The sequence below is a fragment of the Motacilla alba genome, chromosome 7 (genome assembly GCF_015832195.1).
Source record: "Motacilla alba alba isolate MOTALB_02 chromosome 7, Motacilla_alba_V1.0_pri, whole genome shotgun sequence".
Taxonomy (NCBI): domain Eukaryota; kingdom Metazoa; phylum Chordata; class Aves; order Passeriformes; family Motacillidae; genus Motacilla; species Motacilla alba.
Window position 1 is genome coordinate 20,058,695 of NC_052022.1, and position 26,652 is coordinate 20,085,346.

The 26,652-nt window shown below is 41.4% G+C and overlaps 1 protein-coding gene across 2 annotated transcripts in view; it reads right to left on the reverse strand.

The window, feature by feature from the left end:
* The window catches only part of TLK1 (tousled like kinase 1), a 67,158-nt gene extending 41,524 nt beyond the window's left edge, over nucleotides 1-25,634 (reverse strand). The window contains exon 1 of one of the 2 annotated variants that reach the window (XM_038141755.1): nucleotides 25,484-25,634. Coding sequence is in view for 1 of the 2 variants with exons in the window: in XM_038141754.1 (XP_037997682.1) it covers nucleotides 24,741-24,888 (148 nt within the window). In the remaining variant the exon portion in view is untranslated. Of the gene's footprint in view, nucleotides 1-24,740; nucleotides 25,164-25,483 lie in introns of those variants that run through there. The other variant, XM_038141754.1, reaches the window with a different exon arrangement.
* Between the last annotated feature and the right edge of the window lie 1,018 nt (nucleotides 25,635-26,652).

A 26,652-nucleotide genomic window follows, 5' to 3' on the forward strand; every position in this document is an offset into this window, starting at 1 on the left:
TCTGGTTGAAAATGAGAACCTGTTAGAGGCATGGAAGAGACATAGAGCCTGCAGTATGCAATACGCCAACCCGGCAATTATTTATAGATTAAAAACTAGCTGACAGGAACAAAGTATTTTCCAGCCTAAAACCTCCCAATTCTGCAATACATTCTGCAGTGCTCGTTTTCTGTATTATTTAAATGTTAGACTATCAGTGTCAAAGATCAACAAGCAGGAATTACAGTGGAAAAAATGGAAAATCAGAAGGTAGATCGCAGTCCTCAACTCATGCACAGGAATGCAGCGTTACATGGAGGTCCAAAGGTCAGAGAAAAAAGGAGCAGGATCAGCAATGAAAAAGGAACCAAGAATAACAGAGACTTGCAGAGGTGATGGCTTCAACAGAGCCCTGTAAATGGAGCAAAGCAGTGCTGCTGGCATCTGCAGGGAAAGTAAGGTGGAAGGAAATAGAGGAACAATAGGGGTTTCTGATGAGCTCAGCCTACATGAGTAGGCTGCAACATGATGTGCAGCTTCCTAATTTGTATTTAAATCACTTATGGCTGTTTAATGAGTCTGAAAGATGATGTAGACAAATAAGTCTTTTGTATTTACACAAACTGCATTCTGTGTTTTTACCTTCTCAACTACTTAAACATTCAGTTTATCTTCAATTGGAAGCATTTCAGTTTCTTTATTTTAAATAAGATATTTCATGTTGAAGTCTTAATGCACTACTGTAATAGCACATCCTTCAAGTACCACATAGCAAAATAGCCTCAATTTTTCCAACTAAGACACAACAAGTTGGTGCTTTTCAGTCCCACAGGACAACACAGCAGTTCAGCAAAGAATGGTGCCATGAAAAAAAGCTTTTGAAATTCTGTTTCTGTGTAAACTAGTTTTCAAAGTTTAACTGCTGCAATAAATCTCTACCTATCAGCTTAACATTCTAACCAATGCATCGATGTAGCTATTCCCTTGCTATTAATAAGTCAAAAGATACTTTCTTATGGGACTCTTGGGTATCCAAACATTTCCAGCATTCAAGCCCTAGACAGATCTTTCTACCACCATTTTGGCCACTCCTGGCCATGGAGCTAACCCCTCTGGTAGGGAAAGCACTGCTTCTGCTATTTGGCTAATTCAAGTTGCCCTTTCTCCTGTAGGAAGGCAGAAGATAGCAAGTGAGGTGTTAGCGCTCCTTTACCACAGGAACTGGTAACAGACCTTCTCCAATGGAAGAAAATCACACCAAGACATAAACAGCTGGGAAGGAAACATTCAGGAAATGTGTTTGTGGCAGAGTCTTCTTTTGAAAAATCAAACCGTGAGTGGCAGGTTGGAGATACCACATTTTGTTACTACACCCAAATGCAGCCATATATAGAGCTGGAGGACTCTTCCAACAACGCTGGGGAATTACACAGTTTGAAACTGCAGCTGGCTTCTCTGCAGTTGTAACACTGCTACTGAACTTGCCTAGTAAAAATTTCTCCAATTTCTAAATCCTTTACATTGTAAATTCCCTGAGTTTAAAACTGCTTGTGTATACACATGTACGCTGAGTGCAGAACAATCAGGAATCCTCTTTAAACTCTTGCTCCCTAAATTGTGCTTGTGAACTGCCTTCAAGGGTTTCTACAACAAAATGAACACTTTTTATACGTATAAAAAATATTTCTTATATTAATGGACTGTGCAGTAAGGATTTTTTTTAAGCAGATATGTTCAGCATATTTTTCCCAGTATGTATGGATATAATCTGTACCTTAATGGGAAAGTATTGCTCTGAAAAAGCATAAGAAATTAATCACAACAGATTTGTCAGAAAAGTTTAAATTATTACTATTTTGCTTTATAACAGTAAAAGTTTCTAAGTGTATGCCACTCTGAAAAAAAAGCATTTTAGTTTAGCAAAGTAAACCATTTAATGAAGCAGGTCTAGCAATATTTTGATTTATTAGCCTATTTGATAGTCACTGCCCACAAAAGTTCAGTGATCACTTAAAATTACTGATGTAACTCCAGCAATTACAAAACCATGTGTTTATTACAGAAATAGATACTACCATACCTTACATTGTTTATTTTATGAAATGTGGTAAAGCAATAATCACTGTGGATAGCTAAGGCTCATCTGAAGTACTGCAGGTCTCATGTATGATGTCTAGATACTAAAGCACTAAAGAGATCAGTACCCCTGGGTTAACTCACTGGTCAGAATGGTGATGTAGCATGTAAAGGGGCAATCCACAGCACAGACAAAATACAACCCTTTCTTTTTCTGCTCAGATTCTGGAGCCTATACACACTAATGAACATACTGCATTCTCTTCACTACTTCTGCTGAAGTGGTTTTTTGCTATTATGTTCGGGGGGTTTATTTTGGTTTGGGTTTTGTTATTGTTAAATATTCAAAACTGAAAAGCAACACGCACGCTGCTATCTTCGTGATTTAAAGGACAAGACAGAAAAGCTGGATTCAAACCCTATTTCCACAGAGAGAAATCCCAGAAAGGATCCCAAGAACTATCTTCCTCCTTCATGTTATAATTTAAATACACCACCCACATCCAAACACACAGCTGTTTTATCAAAAACAAGCAGCTCTGTACCTTCAGTTCTCAGCACAAGTTACCTACTTTTAAAGGTACTGGCAGTTTTAAAGCGTTTCAAGTGAGGGATTTTTTTTAAATTATAAAAATTACATATTAAATTTAAGGGACATACAACTGTTTTTAAGCATTAGACTTTATAAATTCTCCTACTCACAGAATACCTTGCTACCAACGAGACTGACATAACTTACAGTCCTGAAAATATACCCAGACTTCCAATTTGAACTAATGTCCTCCACCGTCCTACACCTGAAGGCCAACTCAGTAACTCAAGGGACATCCAATCACATTACACAAGTATTTACAGCACATTTACCATGATGCTGAAAGAAAGACTGGCATTGCTACCACCCACTACTATTCAAACTTGTACTATCTTCCAAAGAACACCTGGAGTCCAACCTGAAATTCATGGAAGAGTCCTAAAAAACTACATTTCTTTATTTCTTGTAACTACTACAGATTCCGAATGCTTCTTCTGATATTTTTTTTTAATTACCAACATTTTCTCACTTTTGTTTTTTTGGGGAATGGTGGTATCCTCCACATTAGTTTGTCAGACTGATAGACAGCCTCTAATATAATATATACAGATACCTTGCCCTGAAAAGGATGCTTTTAGCAGGAATTTTTTTTAAAAGAACTCCCAATTCCTCTGAGAATTTCTCAAGCAATGGGGTATGTCTAAAGTCAAAATTCTAAGTCGGAGAAGCAATCTGCAAGCTTTTTCATGGCATTTGGTATAATGTATTATATGGTACTCTACCTTAGCAAAACAGAGATGTAAAATCTCAAAGGATTCTTGATGGTAGTTAGAACACTTCAGAACCAGTAACCAAAAAACGGTGAAGTGCAGTTACACTTGTATCCCAAGGCTCTACACCCTCAAATACAGGAACACTTGCAAATGATCCACTGATTAAACCAAGCACTTGTCCAGGCCTCAATAAAATTGGTATTTGAGGAGAAAAAGTTTAGCAGAGTTGCAGCTGCAATTATTCACCTTCTAAAACTGCATCTTTTGTGACAGTCTTGTACTACAACCTCCATCTTGAACACTGGTAGACTACACAGAACAGCACTGCAGATCCAAACACAAAGGGCTGACAGATCAGATTATTTTTCTTTTCCATTAAATATGGAATCAAGCTCCACAACTCAGTATTTATCTTTAACTCTTATTACCCTGAATTGGCTCTTATTATCTGGCCATCAATTACAGCTTTGAAATTAAGAAAGATAACAGCTTCACACATTGTCAGCTTTCTACAATGAAGATGAAGTTCATTATGCAGAAGCCAAATTCTTCTTAGAACAACTCTCCAGATTGAGGCCCCCTTCTCCTGAATTCAAGGCCAGCACAAACCACCTTTCACTTAAGTGAAAGCCAAACTGGTTTGGTCTGGTTTCTTTAATGCATTTATATGCATATAGCTTTTAATGCCAAAGCAAAATACCTCAACACAGAGACCTATCTGTTGAATAGAAAAAGACAGTTTAACAATAGCCCAAATGTAAATTGAATTTCCTGATGTGCTCTTAGTAGGCACTCAGATTTTATGGTAACGCACACAGTATGAGAGTTCTGTGCAGCGTATTTTTAGGAAAACTTCACATTAACGTTGATAATATTGGTGCCATGTAGTCTTCCTCAATGGCAGTAGCATCCTTTAGAACAGTAATTCTAACTAATATCCAGCTAAAAGGGCAAGGGGCAAAAAAGGAGGCAGAGAAGCAGCGTACACATTCTCAACAGCAGGAAAAGCAGCCTGGAAAGCAGGGGTTTTTTTTTTGCCCTCACTCCCTTATCTTTTTTTTCATCAAGATTCCTTTAAAGGTATCAAACCAGACTTTAAGCATAGTAACCACAATTTAACAACACTGCAATGCAATCCTTGAAGTCCTTAAGTAACTGTTTCTTTCAATTTGGAATATCCTAAATATGGTTTTATCCCACCCACTATGTTGATGCTCCAATAATTTAACTTCATAAAAATTGAGTATGATAGCTCTTGTCATTCTAGAATACACATTTACCAGCAAGCAGGTAAAAGAAAAGCTTTAAAATATCAACTGCAGAACAGACTACAGAAAATTACTAAACCCAGATTTTTAAACCCTTAAGCAGTCTCTTAAAAACTAGGCCACACAACTACTTTTCTCCGTTCACCAACATGAAGATACAGATTTTCATCCACATGTATTTCCTTTTAATTGAGCTCTTCTCTTCCTTCCTTTAGGGAAAAAAAACAGCCCAGACCAAACCCAAAACCAAACCAATCAAACTATGCACTCAACTTCCTTTTTCTTCCCTATCTTTCTGAAAGTCTGAGTTTTCCTTACTGCAGAACCAACCAGAAAGGATTTCTTAATTTCCAAGAAAATAGGCTAATGAAGCTAATATTTCTGCCTCAAATAAAACAAACTATTTGGTAATAAACTATTATGTAGTTAGGTAAATGTTGATCCGGGTCTCTTCCAGATTATACTTTCAGTGCCTTATAAAAGGCAACGGAGAATAAAGTGACCCAGGACAAGGTGTCAGTCAAGGAACAGAGGGAGCACTAAAATACGAGTTTGGCCATGTGAAAAAGCAAGACAAACCAACTAACATCAAACTGTATGGAATGAATGGAAATCTTGATTTCTAAGTTGGAAAATGACACCTGTTCAATTTAAAATAGAACATTTGGGCGGTGGGGTTGAGAAATTGTTAAAACAAAAAAAAAACGAAGTCACAAAATTGACTTGTGTTGCAAAACCATGTCTCAAATAGTCTCTCTTCCACTGTGTGTTTTGGGAATCATGGAGAACAGAACTGGAAACAGCCTTGAAAATGAGTAATGTGCTAAGAAATCAAGTTGAGATGCTAGTATAATGGCATAAAGCCAAGCAGTTTTAATTTGAGAAGAGTTCAATTTCAAGGTAACAGCAAAAATACAGCCCATTCTTAGCAGAAGCCTTTGAAGTACATCACCAACAATGTGAATCACAATCCTGACGTCAAGAAGGTCCCACTGAATCGAAATGAGCAGTCAGTAGGGCAGAGAAAAAGAGACAATCTCTGACATTTAAAGCAAAGCAAATAAAACAAAATCCCAGAACTATATTTATGTCCAGACACTCCAAGTCCTAAAGAACACTACTTACCAATGCCCCAGGGTTACAGCTCTTCCAAAATACTTAACAGCTTCAGATTACTCATGACAAAGTTTAACCTGACAGTTTAGAAATGCTTAAATGCATTGACTTCCCAAGGAACAGGATTAACCTCTTTTACAGAAGACTGTGTAGCTACTATAACCTCCAAACAACAGGTAACCTGAAAAAGTTCAAGGTACTACATTCAAGTTGAAAACCATAGCTGTATCTGAAACTAACAGTGGCAGTAGATGAAACAGGAAAGGATAAAAATATATCCTTATGTTCAAGTGAAAGTAGCCTTTTGAAAAGATCATAAGAGGTAAGAAAATCCTAATAACAGAAAGACATATCGAAGCCCAGGGTAAAGAAAAAACAGAATCCGTTTAATTAATCAAGAGTCATTTTAAAGCACAGTGAAAAAGCAGTATTTCTCAGCACCTGAGAACACTGAAGCACATAACACAGCAGACACCTCCCTACCACTGCAAAGGTGCCTAGATGAACTTAACAGGCTGTTCTTGTTAATCTAAAGGAGACTGAGGGGTAAAAGACAGATAATTAGCAGACAGATCAGGCTTTGGTCTACATAAAACCTGTGGGAGGGAAATAATCTAACTGCCAAATTTTAGCCTAAAAAAGCACAACTGTGGAAAATTTAAAAGTATAAGAAATAAACCCTTTCCTATGAACACAAAAAGACAGCAGTTTTTGACAAATATTATACATATTAAAATACTAAGCAGAGAATTTAAAGGTTTTTCTGATGTGGAAAAAAATATCCCTGAACACAGTAACTTCTAACCAATTTCCCATGGACTAAAAAGTTGACAAGGAAATGTATTTTGGATAGATTGCTGGGTTAATCAAAGAACAGGAAAATATTCCATGTCCCTTCTGTCCTCAAGATGCAGCAGTCTATTTCCTTTTGGAAATCTTTAAATTTACAGTAGCTCTCGAATGTTGTTTACTTCACTTTTCCCAACAGTTCAACAGTCCAGAAACTTGATCTAAAATAAAGAAAACTTTGGCTGCTGGATAGATAAGTAATTTTCTGCTAATCATTCTATAACAGAAATCAATTCTTTAACGTTAAAAAAAAAATCGTAATGATCTTAAGACCTCATGTTTGTGCTGCCAGTTTTTGATTTCAATTTTGTGGCCAACAACCTGGAAAAGAGAATTACTGAGAAATATGTTCCTGAGGGAACCCCTGCCAACACCTTGAAAAAAGAGTTATGAATAAAGCACTTGGGCCAACTCCAGACCAGCTAGGAGACATTTGTGGGTAACAATTTAAGAATGTTTAGTTCTCCCTGCCTTCAGCTCGGCGCTGTATTCCAGGGATCTCCTGAGGATTATGTGTCTCATCAGATGGCTGTAGGCAGCAGAGGCAGAGATGAATTTACAAGTTGCTTACCAATGCTTTAATTTGGCCAAAGGCCAACAAATGTACTCATGTGAGTGCGTATATGCCACAAGGATGGTAGCTCAGAATGGCTCATTGAGAGCTCAGGGAGCAAGTGATTCAAACAACAGAGAGGACAACAGATCCCCGGGGTCTACTCTATTGTACCTGGGGCTTAACCTGGCATGCAACACTGTCCTAGGCAACACCTCATTTCTGACTAGTCCCTCTACCAATCCTACCCCCTGCAAGTACAACTGAATTGCCTGAAAGACACACCTGGCTCAAGACTAATGCTTGAATCAATAAAGAATTCTCAGAAATTTCTGAGTGACAGTATTTCCCCTATGTATGCATACAAGAAATTACACTGTCCTTCAATTCCACAGGCAACAACTGCACAGGTGTAAATACAACCTGTTTGAGGTGTAGTGCAGTACCCAAGAGAGACAAGCAGTAATGTAAGAGAAAGACCTGAAAAGTAAAAAAAAAATAAAAAAAATAAAAAAAAAAAGCCACAACTGACTGAGTGCCTTTAAAAATTATATCTAAGCATAAAAAATGGTAAAACCTGTATGTCTAAGACAGTTTTCAAGACTGAAATCTAAATTAATGATGCTGATGGTCTGAAAGCTACTTTTTTCACAATTCTCATTCAAACAATGGTATGCTGTGTCTCATTTCAATTTTATTCATTATTCAGAAAATGAATCAACATTTAGTTTTATTTGGCATGTAAAACCATATAATAGGTCAGTTTTCAGCCAGATTTTTCTTTCTGGCAGCTCTTCTTGAAGGAATTCTTCACCAATCAAACTTTTCTCATCTTGCCCCAGGAATTATGATGCCATTATTTTTGCAGGATGGGTTTTTTTTATATTAGGGATAGGAGTTGGCAAGTATGAACTAATAAATAAAGAGAAAATAAGATATAGCACAGAATATTCAGCATGGTATCTATCTACCCATTTCCCAGCCTTTCAATAGAACTCCATGTGCATTGTGTACAGGAAGCGTTAGCATAGCAAATACTGCTATGAGCAACAGAACCACGGCAAGGTCCTTCCTGAGTCTGTTGAATAATGCTTCATGTGATGAATGAAGGGAATGAAGGGACAAACAACAATTGAAAGAACATGCAGTGCATTTCTCCTTGTACTCAGCATTGGTGAGGCCACACCTTGGAATACTGCGTTCAGTTCTAGGCTTCTCACTTTAAAAAGGACATTGAGGTGTGGGAACATGTCAAATAAAGGCCAACAAGGCTTGTGAAAGGTCTAGAAAACCTATGCTGTGGGGAAGGGAGTCGTTTAGTCTTGAGAAGGCTCAGGAGGGACCCCATCACTCTGTACAACTCCCTTAAGGAAGGCTGTAGCGAGGTGGGGGCCAGGCTCTTCCAAGGTGCCTTCAGCGAGAAGACTCAAAGAAATGGCTTTAAGCTGAGACAGGGGAAATTCAGATTAAATATGAGAAAACTCTTTTTCACTTTTAGAGTGGTCAGGCACTGGAATAATTTGCCCAGGGAGGTGGTGGATTCACCAGCCCTGGAGATGTTTAAGAGGTGTCTAGATCTGAGTGATATAAAATGGTTTCAATGACATTGCAAGGCTAATGGTTGGACTGGATGATCTTGAAGGTCTCTTCCAACCTTGATGATTCCATATTTCTGAATTACTAACAGATCAAAAACTGTTTGTCTGGAATTGCCACCCCTCAATGGCACTTAGGAGGCTACACTCTGAACACTGTTATCACTGTATTCTCTCCTCTCCTTCGCACACCTTTACTGAATTCAATAGATCAGCTCAGGGGCACTGTAACAGAAACACATGCTGTGCCCCACTGCAGAACAGTCCACTCGGAAGAATAATTCCCCACATCCAAAATCACTTTCCATGTCCAGTAATGCCTTTTAGGCTCTTATAAACAGTATTGAGTTAGGCAACATCAGACAGCACTTCCTATGTCAAAATCCCAGTCTGCAGTATCTTTCACCATCACAAAACCCTTCCTTATAGCAATAAAACAGAAAAGCTGTTACAAAAAAAAAAATTACCACTTGAGAAAGTATCAACAGTGAATAATATTCCTTCTGGAAATGCCCTCATTTATAAAGCTTATTCTGAACTCATACAATTAACAGTTTAAATAATAAAAAGTTTGCTAAAACCAGCTATTTCGAGTTGTTGGCTACAATACCACATACAGAACAAGCCTGACAAGTCAACATGCTGAACATATACCAACTACACAGGTGATATCCTGAACATGTTCATGACAAAGAATGGCATCCATTTCTTTGAAATTTGTTGCTATATCATCCCAAGTGTCACATTTACTTGTTTTTTTAAAAGGTCTGGATTCCTCACTTGCAACTGCTCTCTATATTATTCTGAACTACCAAAAGCAAGTTCTGATTTGGCAGAAGGATTTTGGTGTTTTTTCAACAATGCCAACTTCCACCACTTAATAGCAAGCTGCCAGAGCCTGAATGTTACAAAGAAACAGAAAAAAATAGGTTTGTTAAGGCAGTCCTCGTTGACAATTTTGCACTCTTCATTGCTAAAGAAAGTGATAATAGAGACCAGGTTTAGTCAACTCTCACTGTCTAAAACACTGCTCTAAGCATTTAGCCCATTTAGAACAAATATATAGATACTGAAAAACAAATGCATCTTCAGGAAAACTCATTTTTAATGACAGCATCTGATTTGAACATCTGCTACAGTGACGGAATAATCAGAGATACAAAGCTCTCTTTTAAAGTGCTTTTAATAAAGTTTTGTTCCAGACAACTGTCAGTTTTGGCAGCAACTGGATAGCCAGCTAACACATCCACCTCATGTTTCTTGTCATCTCCGACCACTATAGTCTGTGCATGCATAAATATGATCCTAACCTCTCTAAAATCTCCCAAAAGGCCTTAAACAATCCTATCTAGGTTCCATGCAGCTTTTTCCTGGAAAGGGAATATTTACTACACAGTTATAAGGTCAAAAGCAGTAACTTTTCTTTCTTCAGATTTAAAATCAATGTTCTGGTTAAGAAAAAACGCCACTAAATACATCACTTTATGACTGTATGCTACAAAGTTAGAAGAAAAGTTAAAAAAAAATATGATGGCACCCCTTTGGGTTGCCTTTGTCAATCAAAAGTAAAACAAGTCCTTGCTAGTGTCCTATAGAGCAGTATAAATGTTGATGTATTACACTGTGCTACTCCCACTACAACAAACAGACAAGTTTACGCTTACAATCCCTCTATAAGGTAAGAAAAACCTGTTTATATTTTTCAGAAAGTACCTATTGTCTTGGCCAAAGTTAACAAGACATCTGTGGCAGAACACTAAAAGACTGCCTGGCTACGTAGCAAACATCTGCCTCGAACACAACATTATGTCAAGAGAGATAAAACCAAACAGCCTGGGCTGCACACGTGCAGGTGACGCGCTGCCTGCCTATCTCTACATCTCCCTCTTCATCTATGTAGAGAAATGTGCAGCAATTCTCTTGCTTCCAGGCAACTCTGCAAAAGGTATCCAAAACAGAAAGAGAGCAGCAGAATTTGCCCATTTCAGCTTCATTTGCTGCCAAAACCAAACGCTCCCCGTCCCCTTGGGGAAGAGGCAGCAAGCAGGGAGAAACATGCTGCAAGTTCATGGGTCACTTGTTGGTGATGCAGACTAACAGGTCACAAGACAACACCAGTTCTGTGATACCCTCAAATCACGCCACTCTGAACCAAAGGCTCACTACATTCCATCCCTCCATTTATTTCTGTGCTGAAAAGGATGAAAAGCCAGGAGTGGCCCTGAAGAAGAAACATCTATCTAGAGAAATACCAGAAAGTACAGCATATTTTATTTGCAGATTTCAGTTATAAGGAGGCAAACCGAGAGCTCTAAGCACTTGCGTCCACGAAATGGCTGTTCTGCAAGAATTTAAAATGGCACAAGCCTTTTGTACATATCAAAAACAAACAGTAGCTTCTGCTATCTGAAGAAGGAGTGGAAAGGAAGCTAAAAGCAGAGGTCACCTATTGAGCAGGAACAGAGCAAGGAATGTCTCTTCCCACAGGGCTTTTGGTTCTCACCCTCCTCAGAAAAAGTGAACTATGAAGGAAGAAATACAAGATGCTGCAGCTTTTCCCCAAATAATTTTTTTGAAGTTACCCATAAAGTAGAGAGGCAGCCAAAACCCCTCAACAATTTAATAGAATAAATTTCTTTTTCTGAGTTACAATACCAATCATTTAGTATCTGAAAGCTGCATTTGTGTCAAGAGAAGTGTATTTCAGTTGTTAATTCCTTGAACTTCCTAATCTCCTTACTTCTGTAGCTCCTACTGCCATTTCTACCCTCATGATCTTCAAAATCTCCCAAGAACAGACAGCCCACTGATCCTCAAGGCAAGTGCTCTGCTCCCTGGAGCACACAGGACAAACTGCTGACCGCAGTACCTAACTCTCCATCTCTATTGCTTTTGCTGTTACATGGACATGTTTTAAGTAAGAAACTAAATAAAAAAGCAAATCAAAAGTATTTCTAAATATATTCATCTATTTCACTTATTACATTGTGACCACCTAGAACATCAGCCTCCACAGAATTTTAACATCCAACATGAAAAAAAAGCTCATTACACCTCTAAGATTAAACTAGGACAGTAAACTCACCACTAATTGTAATTACAAGATACATGGAATATTTTGGCTTTTGCACTATACCATTTTAAGAAAAAGGTATTTACCTCCAGTAACACCATTGATTTCCTCCTTTTTCAAAATACCTGTATGCCCCACACAGCACAGAAACCGCAAAAAAGAAACAAAAATAACATATATTAAGATATTTAGACTGCAGAACCACAAGATTCAGACAAACCACCACACCACCAGAGGGCCTGTGCAACAGGGATCCTGTGCAGGATGCTGAGCAGGCCGTGCTACCTGTGAAACGGCTCACTGTATTCTCTTGGAGGCACCCTGTCTAGGTGGTGCTCAGAGAAGCTGGCAACCAGCTACTGCTCCATCAGGTTGGAACCAAACCTTGGTTGGTTTGTTTTCTTAAATTTACATTTTAAACAATCCAAGTTTCACTGAACACGGGAAGAAACTCATTTCCTCAAAGTCCCTTGTAGAGAGGAGACTCTCAGAACATGGCTAGACAAATTACACACACGCAGAGCTGACACGGTAATGACTACACCTACATTTCTGTGCGACCTCGTAGCATTGCTCCCATTCTACAGATAGAGGGGAAAAAAAAGACTTACATGAAATGACACATGAATCTGTAAAAAATTAGGTTTAAGGCTATGGGGGGGAGTGAATATTTCAAGCCTTTGACTCCTTACAGCACAGCTACAAAGCCTGTTGATACCAACAGTATACACTGAATTCAGTTGCAACTTTGAGTACTGAACATTTTTAAAAATTTAAAACCCACTCAGTTCACACACAAAGAAACATCCTATGTAATCATCTGTCAAAAATTCAGTTTCAGTTTTGCTCAGCATTATCATTAAAGAAATTTGCATTACAGCCATTTCTCCTATCCAAAGCTCATTGCCTAAATTTAAACCAGCTTTCTTTTCTGCTATACTATCACTTTCATTCAAGTTTTAGAAGAAAAAAAACAGAAGGGATTTTCATTCCTTTCAACACAGTCCCTTCCTAAGAAGTGCCCATCTTGCTGGCTAAGCGAACCTCGTGGAACACAGTCTGCAATCACATGAATAAAACTTCAAAAATGCAGTTAAAGCCCTAGGGGCAACCAGAAATTAGGAAAGAGCAGAGTTATAAGTCTTTGATACCACAAACTGAGACTCAAAATAACATTTTCAGGTATATGTTCACAACATACTTTGAGACATCAGTAAAAATACTCATCTGTAATTAACATCATCCACCACGCAGAAGCACCTGAACGCTCACAGTACTACTATCCTTTTATTCTCACGGGATAAGGATGTTACACTGCCTTCTGTGGACCACTGCAGGCATAATTTTAGCAAAAGAAAGAATGATCCAACCTCTCCTCCCCATCTGACAGGAGATAAAGCAGGATTTCTCCGACAAATAGCTCACACCAGAGACAGGGAAGTACCATGAATCCCTTGGATGGTTAAAGCGGGCTTTGTGGAGCCTACTTCCTGCAGCCAACTTAACAGAGACAGAACAGACCATGCTACTGGGAGGCAGCAGCACACCTACCCAACATCTGATAAACTGGGATGCCTTTTATCTGGTGCACATTTAACACAACTGATCCACTTTGGGGTAACTAAGCACCAGCTAACCACATGGAAAATGCTTTAAAACTGAATACATGTATCACCAAACAGATGATGGACTTAAGAGAGGACCCAGAACCAGACCAGGCTCACTTCCATCAGTAAGAAAACACGAACAGTCCAAATGAGACCACTACCTACAGTCAGACATAGCCAAGGCCCTGACAAGTCTCCAGGTGCATGGGGGTATCTGCCACATGCACTGCACTCCCCACCCCAGACTGCTGTTTTAGTGAGCTGTCTCAGGGACAACAACTTAAGCACTACTCAAAGCCATTGAATAAAAACACATCAGTAAAGGGGTTTCACCAACAGCAGTTCTCTGAAGAACAAGCAGCCTGAGCTAGAAGCTGCCCTCCTCGCCCTGCCTGTGCCCAGCAGGAGCTACCACTGCGGGCAGGGCCAACACACACCACATGCCCCCAGAGCTGGCATCTAGGTCCCTTTCAACACAAATAAGTGAGTACATGGGGCAGGTTTGGGTCTAACTGTTAAAATAAAATCAGTCTAATCTCCAATGAAACCCTTTCCATCCCTAATAGATAGTCATGCTACCTATACCTGAAACATTGAGTCACTGCTTTCATCTACTGCTTTCACTCAACAAAATGCTGTCCTGTGAGTAGTACCTACTAACAAGATTACTTACCAACTGAAAGAACTCCACTAAAAATGGCTTCTTTTTTCAGAAATAAGCACTTCCACTCACTATCTTTAGAATGTTGATACAATGAACCAAATAAATTCCACGACTCAGTGGATGTAACAAAAAACATTTGTAACAACCTGTCTTAACTTAAACCTGAAAAATCATGCGCAATCTCATTAAAGACTGAAAAAACACTAAGAACATCCGTTATTTCCCAAAAATTTCTCATTTGGACTATTACCCACAAAAACTGGGTAATTACCCACTTAAAACTGGATTTCACCTTTTCTCAAGTGGTAACTGTGGTCAGTGAGAACTTTGACACCTCAAATAAACAAGCATTCCTCTTCGGTCTTCCTAGACAAAGGTGCCTGTGACTGCAAAATCCTAAGTGCACAAAGCCCTTGCTGCCAACACTAAGCAAGAGAGCTCCTGATGGTGATGAGCTGCAGGACACGGGAGGAGACTCCAGGGCACATCCTTGGACCACGGTCTCACTGAGCACAGCTCCAGCCGAGCGTGGCAAGTGGAACATCCAGACGGTTCCTGCCTCTACCGCACCCACCCACTCCTGGCACCCAAAGACTGCCCTCCGCCAGCAATATCAACAGCACGCACAGACGAAAACTGAGCAGGAGAAGCACTGCTCAGAGAAGCACGGGGGAAGCAGAGAAGCAGGATAGGACTGGAGGTCACCCATGCAGTCCAGCACCAGTCAGGAAGGGAAACTGGCAGTGGGAGAAGGCAGGCTGAGTGTGCTGGTGGTGTAGAAGAGAGCACACATCCCATCCAGGGACAGCAGGGATTGGTGGCATACTACCAAATTCTGCAACTTCTGATAGTTACTGGTATTTGCTGCCTCATTGCTTGTTTCCCTTAGAAAGATGGGATTTTAAACCCACAAGAACAACATACAAAAAATAGTAAAAATAGCTGAAATTTTTCTTTTTTTTTTTTCTTTTTTTTTTTTTTTTTTTTTGTTTGAACAAACTTGAAGAGAAAGATTTAAAGGAAACAGCAGGAAAGTGGTGTCAGACACTGGCAGAGACTGGTGCCTGTTGTTTGCACTTCTCTGGAAGAGAAAAAACAAGCGAAAGGCTTAGAGAACAGCACGTTGTGATTTAGCCAAGAGAACAAATCAGGTCAACTAGTAATCACACAACATGGGGAGAAGAAAAGCCAAACCCTGCCACTATTAGGGTAATTCACTGGAAATTTCATTGTCATGGCTTCACTATTTTGTACCCAAATTATGATATATGTTGCAAGTATAAGAAACAGGGAGAAAATACAAGAAACACAGTATTAATGTATCATCTAATATACAACCGGGCTGTTGTGAACTTTACACGTTTCTGTTCCTCTGCTTAAAAGCAACCAAAAACTGAAACTCATGATATGGCAAAACTAGCATGATTAATCCAGCTGCCAATCTTTGTACCATCTGCAATCATCCTCAAATTTAACAAAATTACGTATTTGAAAAAATGAAACAAGTTTTTAAGAGGTATGTAATAATAAACAATAGGAATTTAGAACATTTTTACTAAAAGGCAGCTGAAATCTTTGTGTAAGTTTCGCTTGTTTATGTGACTGCTTTGAGAAATGCAGGGTCCTAACAGCAACATTAGTACTCCTGATGACAAAACAGTTCACTGAGAAAATGGTTTGTGTATATATAAAAATGTGTAAATTCAGGACATATAAAACTGCTGCTTCCTTAATAGCAACCACTTGCATGGTCTGGATACAGTAGCATGTATCAAGCCAGCAACTGAGAAAAAATAATGTATAGATGCAGAATACAAAATACCACCTAACAAGGAAGACCAACATGACATTTGCTTTTGAGTTTGAATACTGGTGTAAGCATAATTTGTATCACAAGCATTTAAAAATACAATTTAATTACAAAGAGGCAATATGCAATCTGATTGTATAAGTAAATTCAATAAGCAATGAACTTCAGAAAAGCAAACTGAGGCCATAACATGCACAGCAGAAAGTACTTTAAACTCTCATTTAGAAATTCTAAACCTGCATCTTCAGGAATTACTTCTATTTGAATCCTACTAGTAACTTTAAAATATTAAAATCCCACCCCTCATAATGACCCTTCATAAGTCTAAGAACACAGGTACTATAAGAAGAATTACTCCACTTTATTCAAAGTTAAAGCTTGTAGAGAGCTTACAAGAGAGCCTCTTACCAAACCTTAGTACTGCGACTAAAGCTACTGAAACTAAACCATGACATTAATTTAATAGTCAAGAAGCTTCTAAAACATGTATCAAAGACACAGCAACCACTCCCAAACAGACCAAGAAATAACAGAATTGCCAAAAAACCCTGAAAAAAAAAAACAAAAAACCCTAGTAATACCAATAAAACCACTCTTTATAATCACTGCTACCACAGTTAAAATAAAAAAAACTTACTTTATTAAATAGTCACATTCCCTAGACCACCACCACTCTTGACTATTCTACAGATGTTGAAATAATTAATATTGATAACGTGTGGATTTTATTTTCGATTGCTTTACAATGAAAATATCTACTTCTTAAAGGACACTACTTTTCTCATCACTTCTACTAAGAATAATCTAAGAAATAGAAAAGGCTTGAACATCCTTGAGAAGCAAAGTAGTTTGCAAGAGGGGATTAGGATACACACTAAAATTGGCTAAAGTACTGTTGCAAAATTAAAGACAAAATTGTGGAACCTATGAGAACATAGCATTAACTAGAACAAAAAACAGTATTTACCAAATACAGTTAAACAGTGTACAGGTTGGATTAGTCTAAGCCACAGGAGCGAAAAAAAGAAGTATTACAAATCCTACTAGTAGCATCATCTGAGTTTGTCTCCATAGAACCAAGAGGCCAGAGAGTTCCATGGTGGAGAACAGAAAGGGGAAACACCCCTGTTTGTCAGTCTACACAGTCTAAGAGCATCACAGTCCCACAGTGGGAAAATCAGGATCTAAATTATACTGTTTCAGATTTGCAGGACTTGTGAAACTCCTATATTTACTTGTAAGATTACTTTCCAATTTCTTGCCCTTCAGCATATAGTTCAGAAGTTCGTTTACTTATTAAAAAAAAAAAAAAAAAGCAATCCACCAAAAGTTACAGCTGCAAGACACAGTGTTTGAAGTATCTACATGCTTTCAGTTCAAGGTAGTTACAAAATTAAATAGCTATAAGTCGGGGAGTATGTGACATCATACAACAGATTTTCCTAAAAGCATCAGGATTTCCTTCACTCCTCAAAAAAAAAAAAAAAGTTATTTTTCTCTTATAGGTATAGATCTATTAGAAGTCCATAGAAATGGAATCTAGTACACCTCAATCCCCCAAATAACTATGGTCAGGCTTCATTTCCTGTAAAAGGCACTCTGGAGTTTCTTACCACCATCCCCATCTCTTAAAATATGAAGGTCAGACTGCTTTGTTCTTAAGGACATTATAAAGAAAGCATTGCAGCCTTAAGTTTCCACCTACTTAAAACAGCAGATACGAGGCGAGATACACTGCTTAATGCTCCTGCTGCCACCTCTCAGCAAGCAGAGGTGGTCCTAGGGAATACCAACCTTCTCCATGATGTCCAGGTTCACATAAAAGCTCCAGTAAATTAACTTTCCCACTCCAAAGTGACCAGATTCCTGTTGCGGTTGTGTAGTCACTCCACAATCACTAGCTGTCCCTCTAATCCTTGGAGGACAGTTGTCAGCTTCAGAGCCTTTCCAGCTAAAGTTACTAACCACAAGGGCAGGCAATTTTTCTTATTTGTGTATTTTAAAAATATGCTTCAACACCAAATGTTTAATCGAAGCTTGGAGCAATAAGAATCTATGGTGAGGTTTAAAGTTTATGATCTATTAAATTCATAAAAGAGAAAAATATTCAAACATTATAAACTTGAATGCTCTGTTGGCAGACAGACCATCACATCACTGGAAGCTGTGGGTGAGCTGCCTGAATTGGAGTTCTGAAGCACTCCATCAGCTTTCACCAGCAACTGCTTTGGCCATTTTTGTTTGCTCAACCACTTCAGCAGTTGGTTTACTCAGAACTGCTGAAGAGCAACCGACAACTTTTCTGGAAAGCAGGAACGCCTGGCTTTCTCTTCCAAATGATGAACACAAAGAACTGGTGACTGAATTTGATCTATTAACTCCAAATTTCACAAGGCACGGTGACCGGAAATAATTTACTCATTTCACAAACTAATTCTCCTTTATCTGGTTAAAATGCAAAGCACATTTGGATATATTTGTTTCTTATTATGTACGTATCACAATTAGAATTCACTGTATTTAACTAACAAAGTTAGCTAAAAGCTGTTTAAAGCATGGGGAAATACATTTCTTAAACATTAGGAATCTAAGCAGTGTAACTCCTTAAATAAATGCATATAGATATGTCCCCTCCTGCCTAGCAAGAGGTATGATCAAATTAGACCAATTAGAATCAACTTTTCTTTAGGAAAAATAATTAAGCACAAATGCAAAATAAAATTAAAAACAATTATTTAATCAGGGTTTCCTGCTCACTGATTTAAGTCATGATTAATAATACAGTCACTCTGATTTCAGTCAATCCCTCCAGCAGACCCATCCCAAAGGGTCGCTGAGTCCCAAGTCTTCCCCTAGCATCTTCAGCATGTCCAACTTGACTTAAGACCTTCTGTTCCCTTCTTCCAGGACTAAACTTGAGATGAATTAAAGCTTACAAGCAGTCATGTTCCTGCCACCTACCACATCCTCCCCAGGAAAAGCCGAGGTGCCAAGATTTTTCTGCTAGTATATCCCATTGCTCTGCTCAGGAATGAAAGCAAGGAGTAAGACCTCCAGAGAGAAGGTGCCTGGGAAGGAAGCAGACCCTTACTTCCTACCCCAAACAAAGCATCTCAATAAGGATGGAGTCAAGATGATGGGAAATGTAGGATCCAAAATACCTTCTGATGCTCCCTAATGCTTCCCTACTCCCAGAGAACTTTGTCCTTAAGTACTGAACCTAAAGTGCAGTACTTGTTTCTTGTTATTTTCAGCAACTATTAGAAGTTTTCCACTTGCAACACCTGAAAAACTGGGTTATATTATGGTGGCCAGCTTCTGTTTAACCGCTCTCCAACGATCATAACTGAAGTACTGGCATTTTCAACAGAAACCCCGACCACTCTTCTTCCTCTACCCACCTTCATATCCACTAAGAGCAATTTGGCAACCCCAATCTGTCTTTTCCTCTTTTATAACTGAAACACACCAAGCCAAACAGAAAGAAGTTCATAAAGCTTTTCTTCCTCCCACTTGTGTGCTTTTATGCTTTTTAGCTACAATTCAAGAACTACTCTACTGCATAAAAACAATTTACTAACTTCAATATTTTTTCTTGTGAAAAAAAGCTCAGCATGGAAGCAAAAAATTTAGTATGGGAGTAAATGGATTTGGAGCAACTACTACAAAACACAACCTTATACCAAGAACATAAAAAGCATAAAGGACTATTTAAGCCTGTCATGTGTCCATAATCTCAATTCTTAAGGTAGCAAAATTCTATAGAACTAACTTAGATCATGATGCACATATACATGGTAGTGTTTCCCAGCAGTCACAACAGTATTTTGCAATCATTTAGGATTATCAGGCTCTAAGAAAATCCAAAGAAATGTCAATACTAACTGCAGACTACAGTTATCACTAACAAGCAAGTTTACTTCAGCTTGGTGGAGGAAAAAAACACTTCCTGAAAGAAAAAGCAAACAAGAAAAAACATAGAGGGGAAAAAAAGAATGAGAGAAACAACAAGTTTTTTACTTGAATGGAGATAATAAATATAAACATCCTGTCCCTATGTCGATTCCCTCTCTCGATTTAAAATGGAATAGGTTAATGGGAAATTCCATTCCAGGCAGAATAAAACAGAATTAAAACACAACAGTTGGCCAAGAACTAATTTACACTATTTGCTACAGCAGTTGCATTTTAGAAAACCAGATTCAAAAAAGGATTTGTATTAAAAAAGGTTTCCCTTCCCATTTCTCATTTGGACATGCTACAAGATCTCCAAAGAATTTGGCATAAGCATCAGCTTACTATGAGAATCACATCTTCAACAAAACCAGCAATAATATCACAAGCTAGAATTTGTGTGTATCACTGGCACAACATTAATCTCAGACATCACCTTCTCAAGCTACAGCCAGCCTAAATAACCTTTTATGATTGCTGTGCTCATTCTGAGTAAAAATACGCCATCATTTTTAAATACAAAAAGTGTTCCTGTTCTTCTCTGCCCCCATATAAATTGGCCAAATCCATAGAATTTTAAATCTACAGTTGAATGATAAAAGCCAACAAACTTACTGAGAACTTCCTGTTAAAGCAAATAAAGTAGCTGAGGTTTTACTACATGCAAACAGAAAACAACAACCCTGGAAGTTTTAATAAGATTCAGGTTCCTTTCATGCTCATGGACTAATCTATTGTATGTAGCATACAGATATAGCCTGGCATCTAGAAGCATTTTCTAGACTGGAAACTTAAGGAGGAAATAAACTGTACCTTTGTGCTTAGACACACAACTACCATCACATTTTAGGTGACAATAAATACAAACAATACACATTTATCAAATTTTAGTAAAAACATCACCAAAACAATTCACTACCCGTACAACGTAACTTCTTCAAAGACTGTCAAATACATGGCATAAGTTTATTTACCATTTTGCCATCATATATAAATTTGGACTGAAATTTGCATTTCTGTTGTGTTAATTCAGAGTTCTATTTGGCATTCTATTTTGCTTTTAGCAGAGTATTGAAAGCCAACAGCACACACAAAAAATAACTTACAAAGCATTATGCTTAATTACCAGACACTGCAGCACCACCCAGTGAGCCAACCATGTCCTGGGCTGCACCAAAAGCAGCATGTCGCCAATGTGAAGGGAGGGGATTCTGCCCCTCTACTCCACTCTGCTGAGACCCCACCTGGAGAGCAATGAAAGACATAGAACTGCTAGAAGAACCCAGAGAAAGGCCACAAAAATGATCAGAGGGCTGGAGCATCTCTGCTATGGAGACAGGCTAAGAGCGCTGGTGCTGTTCAGCCTGGAGAAGAGAAGGCTCTGAGGAGACCATACAGCACCTTCCAGTACCTAAAGGGGGCCTATAAGAAAGTTGGACAGAGACTTTTTACAAGAGCATGAAGGGACATGACAAGGGACAACAGCTTTAAATGGATACAGAGTAGATTTAGATTAGGTATTAGGAATAATTTATTTTCTTGGGGGTGGTGAGACTCTAGAACAGGCTGACCCTCCAGTAGCTGTGGAGTTGCACCTGCCACATGCCTGGAAGTGTTCAAGGCCAAGCTGAATGGGGCTACCTGGTCTAGTAGGAGGTGTCCTTGCCCATGGCAGGGGCTTGGAACTAGATGATCTCTACAGTCTCTTCCAAGGCAAGGCAGTCCATAGAATCTCTTCTGACTCTGCCTTGTCAGCACTGGCCTCAACATCCTCCATTTGCAAAACAGCACTTTGCAGGTATGTGTTTAATATTTTTAGCTACACACATAAAGCAGATAAAAGTAAAGAAACTTCAAACAGGAAATTGTGTGACTGCAATTATGTGAGCTATGGCACAAGATTTAGTCACACAACCACACATACAGTATGTAAAACAATACCGCATAACAGTCCTCCTAAATTCCTGATAACATCTACTGCAGAGCTCTTAAGTGACCACATATACCACACATAAGTTATGGGAATATAAAACAGCTGACAGAATGACAGACATTTACAAGCTACACTAAAATGCAAACAAGAGATAGTTCTTATACAGTAAAAGTGTACAGCTGCAACTGTATTCAAGTCCATCCCAGTCTTTTAATTTCAAAACCTCAAAACATAAATTCAAGTCAATACAGTGAAGCCATGAGGCCACTCTAGATCAAGATATAGAAGATAGCATCCAATGGAACATGTTGCTGCAATGTTGCAGCGCATTTTGAAAGATTAAAATATTTTTAAAATATTATTTCCTCTAATTTCACCCATATTTTCCAAGTAGTCTCTTGATACTGATAAGATATTGCCATTTTCTTAAAACATGTTTGTGCAGTTGTTATACTTGCCAGAGCTTTCCTTTTCTGCTTTTTTCTTATTAGAGATTCCAAAAGTATTTTTAGAACTTCCTAAATCAAGGTACTGAGGGTCTCTGTTCTCAATAAACCAGAATCTTCAAACGCCCATGTGAGACATGTGAGCTGATACCAGACCTTCACAGGTGAGGTCAGATCAACCACAGCACATGTGGCACACTCTGCGAAGGTCTGCACTTCCAAAGGCAACAGGGACATTATTCTCACGGGAGCCAACCAAAGGGATTTTAATCCACAAACAAGAAGGCCAGGCTGGGAAAGAGGCTCTGCACAAGTGCCAAATGTGCAGTATCGGTAAATATTACCCACTCAAAACTGGCACCAGCAGCAATGCAGCTGTGATCCAGTATGGGCCGGCAGCCTCGTGCACTGCTCCAAAACTCACAAGCTCCATTAACATCACCAGGTATCACAAGTTTAGAATTGACAATGGCCCAGGCTCCCATAAACACACTGCACTGCAAATATTCTTTGCTTATCAGTTTGAGCTGGCATCAATCTTTCATACACATAAGCCAATGTCTATGAACATAGAAATGTATTTTTATTTCAGGGCCTATTGATTTCTGGCAAGATATTTCTTTGTAAAACATATATACATAAAGTAAGATGCCTTGACAACATCCCATAAGCATGAAGGCAAAACATAACCCAAGCATGGCAGCTTATGCTCGTTTTCAAAGAGAGCTACCTAGCGAGGACACGCAATTTAAACACAACCCAGGAACACCATGCAAATACAACACATTACAGTGCCAAGCAAACACCAAGGTTTTGATTATTTTTAACCCACAATCTGTATTAGAGGATGCAAATTACAGAAAATCCAACAGCGTGAGTTTTAAGAAAGAAAAATGTAAATAGCATAATCATCATATTAAAAATGAGCTTCCCAAAAATATTTCTCTTGTCTCAACAGAGCTACCCAAGGACCACCATTTTTTGTTAAAATAGATACATGATTTATATTGCAATAATAATTTCAAACTTGTATGGTAGGTATGTGAAATACATCCAAAAATATCCTACATATACATATTACCTGCATGCATATTCATAACAAGAGTTGCAACAGTAAAGAAACCTGCTCTCAATAAACTTAAAACTATGAATTTGGCTGCTGCTAGTGGTTTTTCTAACAGCTTTGGCTTCCCAGAGAAGACGAGCACAAAATGCCTGCCACTTTACTCAGCATCTTTAACATATACCATAATTCCTTCCCAGGTATTTTCTAGAGCATTTCATGTCAATCTACCTGCAGGAGCGTGTGCAAAAGTGACACAGAGTGATACAAGTCTGACAACTACTGGTGTGGAAAATGGAGAAACCAGACTGCATTATACATTTTCAGGATGTCGAATCCCTGTTACTAAGTCCCTACATTGCTTATCAACCAAATAAAAAAAAAACCCAAAAAGCAAGCAAGCAACCACAGGAAGACCTAAAAAACAAAGACTCTCCATCTTCGCAACTATTTCTATTTTAAGTTAGCAAGTTTCCTGCTTGGGCGATGACGTTTTGCAGATGCTACAAGAAATGCTACATGGTATTCATTAATCTGGGGCAAATCAATTAAAATTATACAACTGTTCGGTATGCAAGTATCTGTGCATAAAAGTTCTCCTCCGCCACTAACTGGCGTTCAGCAAGTAGTTATTTTAGCTAAAAGCGCCGAGCAACTCACTAGCTGTATAACTGCTACATCTTGTGGCAACACAACACAAGGAGGAAAAGCAGACAATACCCGAAAGGGAACAGCGAAGGGACTTGTTTGCTCATAACCTTCATACAGATATTCCCTGCAAACACCCACAACACCCTGCTGTCGCTGTCGGTGTAACACAAGAGGGGAGGAGCAGGGGAGGGAGGAGAAAAATATTATCATCGAAGGCGTGATGGAGGACAGGAGAAAGTTGCAGTCATTCCGTGGCGGCCGCAAGGCGCCCTGTCACTTCTGGCCGCAAAACCGGCCGCCCCCCAGGGCGCTTGCCCCACGGGGACGAACCTCCGGCCCCTCTCTTCCCACCTCCATGATGCCAAAAGTGTCCAACTCCCTCCCGCAACAGCGGCCGCATCCTCCGGCGCAGCACTTCTACTTAGCCGCTGGCGGAGGGGAGCCTATTTCGGGGAGGACGCGGCGAGCGGCCGCCCGATGAGACGCGAGCGGCTGCGGCAGGCGGACGGCCCGGGGACGGAGGGAGCACGGCGGGTCCCCCTCCGCGGCCCGGCGCGGGGGGTAACAACGAAGCGCCGCCGCGCTGACGAGCGGGCGGGGGCGGCGGGGCCCCGCTCGCCCAGCGACCGAGGTTCCGCTCACCACCACCGGGCCCAGCGCTGACCCCGCGCCGCCGCCGGGGGCACCGGCCTCTCCCGCCGCCGCTTCCCAGCGGCCCGGGACCGGCCTCCGGCGGCGGCGGCTGGGCCCCTCCCCAAGGGCCGGGCCCCCCGCGCAGTCCCGCGGCGCGCTGGTTACCTTCCTTGGGCGGCTTGCCGGGCGGCGCGCCGTGCAGCTGGGAGGCCGCCGCCGCCGCGGAGCAGCCCTGCAGGCTCGGTGGGGACGTGGAGAGCCGGGACCAAGATGGCGGCCCCTCCAAACTTCCACTGCTACTTTGGACACTCATCAAGCTACTTTCCTGGAGCCCGGCAGCCGCCGGGGGCGGCGGGGAAGGCGGCGCGGCGGGGGGACACCCAGCGCCGCGCTCATGGCCGGGGGGCCGGCCCGACACCGGCGCGGGGAGGCCGCCGGCTGGGAGCGAGCTCCGGAGGCAGGCGGGGCGCGGGAGAGACGGGGCGCGGGGCCAGCGCAACCTGCCCGCACCTCTGCACTGCGTCGCCGCCGCCGCCGAGCAGCCGCCTGTGTCTGAGGCCAACCTTCCCCGCCGCCGCCGCCGCCGCTGCCGCCGGGGAGGGGAGGGGAGGGCGCAGGCGGGGAGGGGTCATGCGCAAACACGATCGCGAGCCGAGCGAGCGCCGCGCTCCGCCGGCGCCCAGCCGAGCCCCGCCGAGCCGGAGCCGCCCAGGGGCGGCCGGCGGGAGCGGCGCCAGCCGCGCGCGCACCTGCCCCCAGCACCGCTGCGCCGCGCGGCCCGAGCGCGCCGGCTGCTCCCGCCTCCGGGCTCCGACCCCGGGCCGGCTCGCAGCCGCCCGCCGGCTGACCCTTCTCCCCGTGCACGCCCGTCCCGCGGCGATACCCCCCTGCCTTGCCCAAGCGCGCACCTTCCGCGCCGCGGGCGGCCCTCCGTTGGCCGCCCCGGCCCGGCTGGAGCTAGGTCCCCTGAGGCCGCGGCGTTCCCCTCCGTCTCGGTTTCCTCGGCGGCGCGGTCCGCCCGTGCCGCCGCGCCTTCCCCCGCTCCCCGCCGCCACGGCCATGGTGGTGTCGGGGCGGGGCGGCGGGGGCGGGAGCGGCGGCGGAGACGGTACGCGCGGCTGCCGCGGCCGGAGCCGGAGCCGCGCCGCCCGGCACCTCCCCGGCGTGCGGCCGCGCAGGGCGAGCCCAGCCCGCTGCTGCGAGAGTGCGGGCGGCAGCGGCGGGGCTGAGCGGGCTCTTCCCAGCGCGGTCCAGGTGAACGTTGTTCAGGCAGCATCTCCGGGGGCTCTTGGGCTCCTGCCGCTTCTCAGCGTTCTTTTCCCGGACGGGACGGTGTGGCAGCAGAGACTCGGGGGCACCCGGGAGAAGCTGATGTCCGGAGGGAGAAGGCTTTGGCCGCCAGCCGCAACCCGCTTCGCTGAGGAGCGGGAGCTCCCATCGGATGAACTGGAAGTCGGGCAGGAGCCATTTACCAGGCCCACCACCTCACCCGCTTCAACCACCAGGCTGGGGCTCCCAGGTGGGCACCAACGCCGACCTGACAAATTTCAAAACGTCCCTCTCTGCCTTGAGTTTAGAGACTAAAGTGCAAACTTAGCCGAATTTTTCAGTTATTCCTTCCTTAAAATTAACATAATCATGACTGAGAATGTGAGATATATGGAAAGTCACTTCTGAAACATAGGCTTTTAACTTACCAGTGCAACTAGTAAATATATTTTATATATATTTATGTATATAACAGGGATAACAATGACTTTGGCTACTTACAAAAGATCTCGGGTTGCAGATATATTGCACTTTGTGTACATGAAGAGTATCTTCATCGTTCAGGCATGGCGCTTATTTTGTGGTTGTTGTGTGGAGACATCCTGTCCATCTTTACTAACCTACTTTCCCCTCTATTTGAGAATGACAGGAATAGATTACTAATGTTGGATTGCAGCTCTCTGCACAACACACACATTACTAATTCTGTCTCTTCCTTTTAAAGTGACATCTGTGAAATTATCTAAGATCTTCACCTCCCACAAGTATACAGCATAGCTGGAAGTTTCCTTGCAGTTTGGTATTAACT